Source organism: Fundulus heteroclitus, unplaced genomic scaffold, assembly GCF_011125445.2.
Source record: "Fundulus heteroclitus isolate FHET01 unplaced genomic scaffold, MU-UCD_Fhet_4.1 scaffold_232, whole genome shotgun sequence".
Lineage (NCBI taxonomy): Eukaryota > Metazoa > Chordata > Actinopteri > Cyprinodontiformes > Fundulidae > Fundulus > Fundulus heteroclitus.
This window is the reverse complement of record NW_023396644.1, coordinates 101,433-112,363: the sequence shown is the minus strand read 5'-3', so window position 1 is coordinate 112,363 and position 10,931 is coordinate 101,433. Positions and strand designations below refer to the sequence as shown.

The following is a 10,931-nucleotide window of genomic DNA, read 5'->3' as shown; positions in this document are numbered from 1 at the left end:
AGTTTGGAAACTGTGTTGCCCCACTTCCGGCCGTGTGATGGATTCCCAAAGGTACTAATTAGGATTGTTTAGATGTAAACCCAGAGGGGCCACGCTGTCTTCCTATCATGGATTAATTTACACCATTGTGTTACACCTCAGCACCAGTTTCCCACACATCTGTAATCCTAATAGGAAGTATTTCAGCTCCAGATCAATGCATATGTAAGGAAAAATGCGAGTTATGTTGAAATAAAAAGTAAGAATGAGAGATGCAGATGCTTAGGCAGGTGTCCTGGTTTACAAAACAAGTTTGAGGAGCATCTATCTATCTATCTATCTATATCTATATCTATCTATATATATATATATATATATATATATGAATGAAATATTGTCTTGGCTGGTGTTCACCATGCTTTTATTTAAATGTAATAAATCAGATGTATTAGTAGTTCAGACATAAAACATGTATCACTACCGTTAATTCTACTTTGTAATAAAACAAATCAGAATGGAGTACGATCACCTCATGTCTTCATAAAGGCAGAACTTTAGCTTGAAATACATAGAACCCAGATACTTTATACCCTCGGTCATATATTTAGAAGTAATTTCGCACACCAGAGTACACTGCAGCGTTTCACGGCGCTAGACAATAAACTTGTCTTTATTTCTCTTACTAGATTTGAATATGGTATTCACGTCGACACACATTTATTACAATATAAGTACATACGTGGTGAACATTAAAGGCTTACATTGTGAAGGACTTTAGAACAGGAAGTGTGTTGTTTGTGGAGGGAAAAGAAGGATTTGTAAGAGATTGTTGCTTTGTTATAGTGGAAGCTCTCCATTAATAAAGGTGAGACATCATGTCCCTGTTTTTTGAGAACTTAAACACATATCCATTCATCTTATTGCCTATAACTGCTTATAGGTTGACTAGTGCACATCTCCAAGGGCCAATGGGGGAGAGGCGGGGTAAAGTGTTGCCAGTCCATCACAGGGCTACGCAGCTTGGACAACCATGTGCACAAAAACTCATACCAAAAATAAATTTGAACAGTGAGCATAAGCTGCAATATTGCTTAACAGAGTTACAGAATTATATATATATATATATATATATATATATATATATATATATATATATATATATATATATAAAAATCATGCAACGGCTCATTGTTCCTCTGCAAAAAGAGAAACTGTCTAAGCATTGAGTGCATACTGGCCATACATTACAGCAGGCCGATTATCTATTAAATAAATGTTGGGATTTCATTAGCTGTATGCCACAATTAAATTTAACAGAAATAATTGCTTGGAAATTTACAATGTGACTATAAATCTACTCGGGTTTCAATTTACGGTGTAAATTACTGAAATAAATGAAAATTTCAGTGATTTCCTAATGTGTTGAGATCTAACTATCTACCTGCAGATGCTGGAAAACCTTTATTTACAAATGCATCGTAGGCCTGCTGCCTCCCTATCTACACATCCTAAGATTTCGCAAAGACAATACAGTCACAGTACTCCCAGGATTTTATTTCCTCCAGTGTCCCACCTCAGTCCAAAAAAAGGCTAAAAAATAAAACAACTGGACTTCTATTATGAGGCTGAGAACGTTTAACTTCCCATCCAGTTGTTTTATTTTATAACCTTTTTTTTTTTGGGATTGATCATGACCTGGATGACTGAGAATATTCACCAACATACACCCTCGTCCCCCTTCAGTTCGCACGGAATTAGAGAATTAAAGAATATTTTGGTTTGTAGTTTATGATTTTTTTTAAGTATGTTCCATTTCAAACGCTGACATAATTTCATGTAAATTATAATAAATAATTTTTTGTGTAACTGGTGTCTTTTTGTGTGCTGCTTTCAAGTCTCTTTCGTGAATTAGACCCATGAAGTGTGTAAATAAAAAAAATAAACTAAAAAAATACACCTGTACTTTATTCACGTCTCACGTTGATGCAGGACATGTGATTTTCGACGGTCATTGAACGCAGCATAGAAGCGCGAGCCCCTCTCCATCAACCCCCCTCCTCCTCTCGCGCCTCAATGCGTGTGTGTGCGCGTCGGTAAAGGCGCGCGCACGAGAGAGAGAGAGAGAGAGAGCGAGAGAGGGGGCGCTCGCTCCTGCTCTCTGACCCCAGTGGCAGCTCCGACTCACTGCACTCCGGCTCCCCCCGACACGCCGAGGCTGCCTGCCCGCTCTCTCTCTCCCAGTGTCTCTCGCTCTCCGCTCCGGCTCGCTACCCACTCGCTCTCCTCCTGCTCCGGGTTCTTTCCACGGGAGCCAGCCGAGGTCCCGCCGGGTCGAAGGTTCTCGCCTCTGCCCGCCTCAAGCCTTCTGCAAACCCCCCCCCCGCCAGCTCCAGCCCTGGACGGCCGCTGAGGAGAGCCACCGCCGCATGGACCCGAGTCCCTCCGCTTCCTCCTTCTCTTCTTCTTCTGCTTCTTCTTCTTCTTCTTCTTCTTCTGCCGCCGCTTCTTCTTCTCCTTCCCCGGCGTAGAGGGCGACCCCGACCCCGGCACTCGTCTCTCTCCGGCCGGATTAAAACCCAAAGAGGAGGAAGGAGGGAGGGAGGAACGCAAGCCCCTCCAGGACGAAGGTAGAGCAACCTTTCAGCTTGGCTTGGGGAGCGGAGACGGGGAGGAAGGAGGAGGGAGGAAGGAGGAAGGAGGCATTCCTGACACAAAGCCGTCGGTTTAAAGGTGGCTTGTCATTTACGAGGAAGGAGCCAGAGGTTACCGTGGCGGCGCTTTTGACACTCGCCACCTCTGGCTCGTTTCTCCTTTTTAGTATTATTCACAGAGCATAGCTCCGGGGGGGTTAAAATTAAGTTTTCTTTTTTTTATTATTTTATTTTTATTTATTTATTTTGCGTGCACGCATGCTGCAAAGCGGCTCCACGGCGTAGCTCTTGCCCTGCACGGTGAGATGAGAAAGGGTCAATTTTTTTTTATTTATTTATTTTTTATTTTATCCGCCTCCTTCTTTCTGCTCGCCGGAGTGGGAAGTTAGCCGCCGGGCTCTCTTGTTTATTGTGCTGCCAAAATAAAAGAAGAAGAAAAAGATAAATAAATAGATAAATAAAAAGAGAAGCGAGGCTCGACGCGAAGCGAAGCTGCAGCGTTGAGCCTCATAATAAAACAATTTAGCAGGCTAAGCTACAGAGCTAGTCGCTGCTGCTGCTGCTACTGTAGCCATAAGGCAGAGACGGGCACCCAGAGCCATGCTGCACGCTGCACACACAATGAATTCACTGCACAGAAAACTGCAGCACAGGTGCAGCTTCTCAGTCAATCCTCATGTTTTTTTTGTTTTTTTTGCATAACTTTGGCTGTTTTTTTTATTTTATTTAAAAAATAGTACAAAAGCAGCCAGTTTTTTGTTTTCTTTCTCCCCTCCCTAAAAGATTTTATCCCTACAAACTGAGCACTATATTTTCCTTATTCATTTTAATTGGCAATTAATTGCTTAAAAATGCATAAAAAAAGAATACCCTAGCAATTAAATTATAGTTTTGTCAATAAACGTGTCAATCAAGTTGAATCAAATCATTTTATTGTCAGGTCACGTAAACACCGATGTGAAAGGTGAGTGAAGAGCTAAGGTGCAAAGACCCTCAGAGTGTGTATATGTTTAGATGTATTGCATGAAATCCAATTAAAATATCAAGTTTGTGTTAATCTGTAACATTACCTCAACCATGAACTTACATAAAATTGCATTATCTTTCAAAATATGCAGATGTTGTTAGAGGCTATATATATATATATATATATATATATATATATATATATATATATATATATATATATATATATATATATATATATAAATACATGGAAAGGGCACAAGAAAAAAGGACATGATAAAAAAATATGTTTATTCTGGATTTAGAACTAAATAATTATCAGAAACTGTTGCTTCCTTTATTTTTTTCTCTTCCTAGGCTCAGATCATAACCCCCATTTGCATGCATTTGCACAATTTATTTTACATTTACTTTTCTGTGTTTTTATATATATATATATATATATATATATATATATATATATATATATATATATATATATATATATATATATATATATATATATATATATATATTTCAATTATTCATCTGCAGACTCATATGTGCAAATTGGTAGAGACGATGAGTCAACGTTGCTGGCAATTTTTGACTCTCCAGGCTCAGATATTATTTTTCCACTTCTAAAATATGAGAAGAGATGAAAAAAAAAACATATTTTTGTTTCTAAAAAGAAAAGACTAACTGCTAAATCTGCCCTTTTATTTTTTTTTTAAAAAGGTTCTTAATTCAGAAATAGGAATATTTATGCCCAGTGTACATAGGTGTAAAAATGTTTTAGGTACCTTAAGAAAAGTGATGGTCTCAGTGAAATTTACAGCTTTTACTTGGAAGTCAGACCAGCTTTAAAAGAGCAGGAAGGGTTTCATTATGCAAATGTGATTGAATGTGTTTTCCTCGCTCTAATATTAACAGCATGCATCATAAGAAGGAGCATCCATCTGACCCAGAAAACCAAAATCGATGCTTCAGTGAAAATGGGCCAGCTTTGAGCTGTTTGCTTTAACTTAACCTGCAAATGTTGTTGATTTCCCTCCATATAAAAGATGAGATTCCCTTTTCTTTTTTTTTCTTTTTTTTTTTTTCTTGGGCATCTTTTTCTTTTCTTCTTTTGCCCTTTCATGTGTGGGTGCATGAGGACAGCTGGTATAAAACGCTCGGCGGTAGCCACGTTGCTAACAGTGAGGCAGGTCAGAGTGAAAGGAAGCTCAGGGTGCAGGGAGGTGCACAGGACAGCCGGGTGAGAGACGTCGTTATGGAGCTTTTTTCCAAACCTGTTTCTGTATAAATGAGATGTCTACGGTGCCTGTTGTCTCTCGCTTCCACCCGGCTCAGTTTCTCTCTCTACTCGTGCAGAAATCCACCTGTTTCACGCGTGCATTTTTCAGTTTCTTGTCTTGCTGAAGGCTCTGCAACAACACCGATGCCTGCGGTCCCTCTCTTTTCGGACGCTGTAAATTTGATAGGCTCGTGCATGCACGATTACACCTGGAGCAACTTTTTCTTTTCTAGCTAAACATCTTACTTAAATGCTTCATTGAACCAAACATTTACCTTGGATTTTTATTTTTTTTTATTTTCCAAGACAATCTTATCAAATTGGGATTTCTTGTGCCTTTTTTTTCAGTCTTTAAACCTTTACTTAATTTTTGTCTTTGCATATTTCTGAATCCCTGTATTTAATTTATAGATAATGTTTTTTTTGTCCTTTTTCCATTTGAAATATTTGTTTTGGGAGCTATTTACAGCCTCCTGCTGTGCCCTCAGACGTGGACGCCTGCCTTCTCCACACAGCTGACGCGTGGCTCTTCTTCTTCTCTCTGCAGATTGCAGCGTGTGTCGGTCGTGTCGGTCGGCCGGGAAGCTGCTGCCGGCCCAGCCGCCGCCGCCCCTGCTGCTGCTGCTGCTGGGAGAATTCCTGGGCTTCTTGAGCGGCTCCGAAGGATGACCGCCGCACGGCTCGTTGCTGAATCCCGGTGAACGAGCGGCGTCTCATGTCCAAACGGCGGAAGGATGGCTCATGGCAAAGTGACCATCACTGTGGACGAGTACAGCTCCAACCCCACGCAGGCCTTCACGCATTACAACATCAACCAGAGCCGCTTCCAACCTCCCCATGTCCACATGTAAGTGCACCTTCCACCCGCTCCGTTACATATTTTGGGCTTTTTGGATGAAAAGGAACTCCGTAATTCTTAAATAAATCTCCACCAAACAACCTTTTTTTTTTTTTTTTTTTGTTACGAGTTGCCAGGAAAGTTTTGCATGAAGTTGAGCGTATTTTTAGGACTTGTTGTTCAGACACCTACAAAAATAAACACACGTGGACAGAATGAGCTCAAGTCCAATCAGGCTGCTCCGACTCACTGATATCAAGTGAATCTGATTGGCTCAGAATGTGTGCGGCGGCCAATCAGGACAAGCGTTGAGGAGAACAGAAAATGTCGAGTGGGACGTTTGAGGGTGCTCCAAAAAAATCTGGAAAAGTATGGAAATTGATTATGAGATCCAACCATCCATCCATCCATCAGTTTCTACATCCATCCATCCATCAGTTTCTACATCCATCCATCCATCCATCAGTTTCTACATCCATCCATCCATCCATCAGTTTCTACATCCATCCATCCATCCATCAGTTTCTACATCCATCCATCCATCCATCAGTTTCTACATCCATCCATCCATCCATCCATCAGTTTCTACATCCATCCATCCATCCATCCATCCATCCGTTTCTACATCCATCCATCCATCCATCCATCAGTTTCTACATCCATCCAACCATCAGTTTCTACATCCATCCATCCATCCATCCATCCATCAGTTTCTACATCCATCCATCCATCCATCCATCCATCCATCAGTTTCTACATCCATCAGTTTCTACATCCATCCATCAATCAGTTTCTACATCCATCCAACCATCAGTTTCTACATCCATCCATCCATCCATCCATCAGTTTCTACATCCATCCATCCACCCATCCATCCATCTCTACATCCATCCATCCATCCATCCATCCATCCATCCATCAACCATCCGTCCATCCATCCATCCATCCATCAGTTTCTACATCCATAAGTTTCTACATCCATCCAACCATCAGTTTCTACATCCATCCATCCATCCATCCATCCATCCATCCATCCATCAGTTTCTACATCCATCCATCCATCCATCAGTTTCTACATCCATCCATCCATCCATCCATCCATCCATCCATCAACCATCCGTCCATCCATCCATCCATCCATCAACCATCCATCCATCCATCCATCAGTTTCTACATCCATCAGTTTCTACATCCATCCATCCATCAGTTCTACATCCATCCATCCATCCATCCATCCATCCATCCATCCATCAGTTTCTACATCCATCCATCCATCCATCCATCCATCCATCTCCACCATATTTAAAGTCTGGATGTAGTAAATATTCCTGCCCTAAATTTATTGAGAACTTTTCTAAAATAAATAAATTAAAAAAAATAAAATAAATGAATAATAAAAGTTAAAATGAACGACTGAGAACTCTGGAAAATTCAAGTCTGGACAAATCAGGAATGCAAAACTGTAGGAACCCTGTTTTAACGGAACAAAGGCGATCTGTTGCACAGATCTGAGCTTAGGCTTTCCTGAATTCTGGAGCCGTATTTATTTGTTTATTTTTTTTCTGTCTGTGCATCATCCTTCTCTGGTTGGCACGCTGAAACGTGAGCGCTCGGTCCGCATTACAGTTCTCTGTTCATCCATTTATCAGCAGTTACTTGAGGCTGCTCTGGCCGGACGCGGTTAAAGCCGGGCTCCTCATTAGCGGGCCGGGGTGAGGCGACCTGTTAACCCTCTCCACGTTTTACTCGCATCGGAGCACCGTGCATCCCTCTTCTGTCGGCGGCTCACTTTTTGTCTCGCCATCAACCTGTTTTTCATCTTTGTGACCTTTTTTATTAGTCGCGAGCGCGCTTGTGGCGTTTTTAGCTGACCTGTGTGTTCTATTTCTGTGTAATAGAAGATTAATATAGACACAGATATCAGCACAGTTTTATTAAGATTAAAAGTCTTGCTGTTAGCAGCCATTCATCTAGTTGAAAGAATGCTGGCTGTTTTTTTTTTTTTTATCGTGACATGCTTTTTAAGGTTAAAGCAGTGAAAGCTTAGATGCATGCTCAGGATGCAGGAACGACGCGTCTGCAGAGAGCTGCGCTGCATTTAAAGCCTGTTCAGCGAGGGCTGCAGGTGACACAGGTGTGCAAAACACGAAATCTTAGATGAAGCTGGACTAAACCAGAGTTGGAGGACGAGCTCTCTGCACAGCTTGGCTTTTTTGGCAGACACAAAGTTTAAGTGTTTTCTACATTTCCACTTGTTTTTCCCCAAGCATTGTTCTGCTTCAAAGGTTCCCACCATTCAGTCTGTTCTTGTAAACGCGACTATTTGAGGGAAAGGGAATTATGTAAACGGCTAAATTGGAGCCTCACCTTCCTCCTGGCAGCCGGAAGCGTGCACAATTGTGGCACTGGGGGTTGTTTTGGGAATTCCTCAGCTGCAGACGTTCGCTGGCAGCTCAGAGAGCGTCGAATGTGGGAAAGGAGGCAAACGTCACCCCTTCGGTCTGTGTTGTTTCAGTCGTTTCTGTTACAGTTGATAAACCAGGTCCGATGCTTTACTTTAAACGGAGGTGAAAATAAATAAAAAATAAAAAACGAGCCAGCGCAGGATTTACAAGCACACCTTCTGTTTTTAGACTAACAGCAAAAGAAACAAACACTCAGAAAAGTAATTTGTGCTGATGTTTCCACTCCTTTCATACTTTTGTAGCTTAGCTTTTTTTTTTTTTTTTTTTTTTTTTTTTTGTATATGCTGTCCGGTCTCCGTATGAAACCAGCAAGGTGGGTCTGGTTGCCACGCATGGTCGGCTCAGATTTGTGCTAACAGAGGGAAGGGTTCAACATGAACGTTTCTCCTGTTGCATAATTGGCTTAATTGACTTCTGGGCATGATGAAGAGTAGGGCTGGGCATTGTTTCCAATTTCAAGAATCGATTCCGATTCTCAAGATGTGGAATCGATTTCTTTTCGGTCCGATCTCAAATTGGTATTAAAAACAATTTTTACCTGTTACATGAATTTCATGTACCGTATTTTCCGGACTATAAGTTGCACCGGAGTACAAGTCGCACCAGCCATAAAAGGCATAATAAAGAAGGAAAAAACATATATAAGTCGCATTTTTTGGGGGAAATTTATTTGATAATATACAACATCAAGAACAGACATGTCATCTTGAAAGGCAATTTTAATAGAATGGAGGCAACCACAGGCTGAATAATTGTACGGTTAGCTTACGCTAGATGACACAACTGTGAACGTGCCTGGTATGTTAACATAACATATTAAAAGCTATTCAGATTTCTATAGCATAAATAACATGCGAAGAAGTTAACCAAAGCGCCCGTGTCACTCCAAATAACTAAAATCCAGTGAAATCTTCATCCTCGGTGTCACTTTCAAATAACTCTGTTAACTCCGGAGGTAGAAGATGCGGCACTTCCGCTTCTACGTCGCTTACGTCTGATTCAACACAGGCCTAGAGCGCCCTCTTGCGGTTTGGTGTGAAAATAACAGGTGTAATGATATACTGTAATGGTATAATGATATAAAATGTGTAATAAGTCGCACCCCCGGCCAAACTATGAAAAAAACTGCGACTTATAGTCTGGAAAATACGGTAGTTATGCAACATATTGATACTACTAACATACTAACATTCAACAGCAAATTAATAAAGTAATGGTGGCTGTAAGGACCAGACCTTCTCCCTGAATGTCGTAAACATGCTGTGGGGCAGAAAACCCAAACAGATCCACTCACCAGAGATATCTACAGCTGCTATTTCTGTTCAGTAAAATTCAAAAATACAAAAGGGACACTAAAATTGGACACTAACCTGGTGCATTATTAAAAATAAGACATTCAAAATTCACCTCCCGGACTGGAGGCTCCTGTGACGTATGCTGCGTCCATGCCTCCGACCACTAGGTGGAGCTAGGCGCTATGTTTTCTTCCTGCTGAGATCTCAGAGCAGAAGAAGAACTAATGAACAGATTAACTCGGTTGTTAAGCTAAAGTCTGCTCTTGCCGTGTTTTACTGATAAAAACACAATATCACAACTCCCACGTACTTGGGCATTGAGCTGAGCGCTGCTCTGACTTTCTGCAGACGGTTTTCCTTTATTATCGAGCGTAGCTGTTGTCTACGTCACTTGTGACAAATACACTTTTACGGGGAAGGGGTGGTTAAATACTAAGTTTAAGTTTAAGATAATTTTTATAGTGTGACACAACTTAAACTCTATGCGTACGTGTCAGCGTTGAGTTAGCGGACTCATGTCCACGCAAGTAATGCCGGCTCGCACATTTAAGTTCACAGTGGAATTTTTATTTTATTTTTTGGTTATATGAATTGATCTTTAGGAATTAATATGAGAATCGATTCATAATTGGAAAATCTTTTTTTAACACAGCCCTAATGACAAGTGCTGCTCTTTTTACTTTCTGTCCTATCTCAAGTAATTGTAGTTTTGGTCATTTTGTGCCTGAACTCTTCGCCATGCAGCCGTTTCTTTTCTAACCTGTTTTGTCAATCGATGATTTAAAGTCATGTTTTATGTTCTACATCTGGCCGGAGCTGTTTTTTTTTGTTTTTTTAACCAAGGGGTCGTTATTTGTCACATTTTTATGAATCAGCTGACCCAAACAGGGATCAAAAATGGCAATAATATACAAGTTAATTAAATTATATATGTGATCTGAGCATTTTTTATGACAGTTTGTCTCCTTAATTCATGGAGACACTTATCTAGAATGGGGAAAAATAAACGTGTAAGCCATGTTTTGAGTGCATGGGTTGTAAATGGGTTGTTTAGGGGTAGGAAATGAAAACTGACCTGGAACCACCCGGTTCTGACAGCTCAGACAAACAGTTCAGTGGGTCTGGTTGCCTTTTAATGTGGGCTCAGATTTGGTCTACAAGGCGGAGGAAGTGAGCTCCTTCTCCTAAATAATTGACCTTATTGAAGCTGCAACTCGTCACGGCCCGGCAGGAGAGTCTCATGGTATGATGACCTTAAAATTACTACAGATTCACCTTTTATTCCCCACAAAAAATGAAGAAAAAGCATGACCTGATTTTTTCTTTTCAGTCCAGAAAAACACACATTATTCCTTCTGCTGCTAAAATGATGACATATTGATTCTACGCAATCATAACTATGTTGTGTATATATTATTATTTAGATTTTTATACATGGAGTGCAGGACATCAACAAAAACG

The 10,931-nt window shown here is 40.7% G+C and overlaps 1 protein-coding gene across 2 annotated transcripts in view; it reads left to right on the top strand.

Annotated features, from left to right (window-relative positions):
* The first annotated feature begins 2,106 nt into the window (after positions 1-2,106).
* mpped2a (metallophosphoesterase domain containing 2a) overlaps positions 2,107-10,931 on the top strand; it is a 92,395-nt gene continuing 83,570 nt past the window's right edge. Inside the window, exons 1-2 of one of the 2 annotated variants that reach the window (XM_012870784.3) lie at positions 2,107-2,606; positions 5,420-5,719. In XM_012870784.3, coding sequence (XP_012726238.1) covers positions 5,607-5,719 — 113 coding nt within the window. In that variant the 5' untranslated portion in view covers positions 2,107-2,606; positions 5,420-5,606. Of the gene's footprint in view, positions 2,607-4,750; positions 4,834-5,419; positions 5,720-10,931 lie in introns of those variants that run through there. The other variant, XM_036129843.1, reaches the window with a different exon arrangement.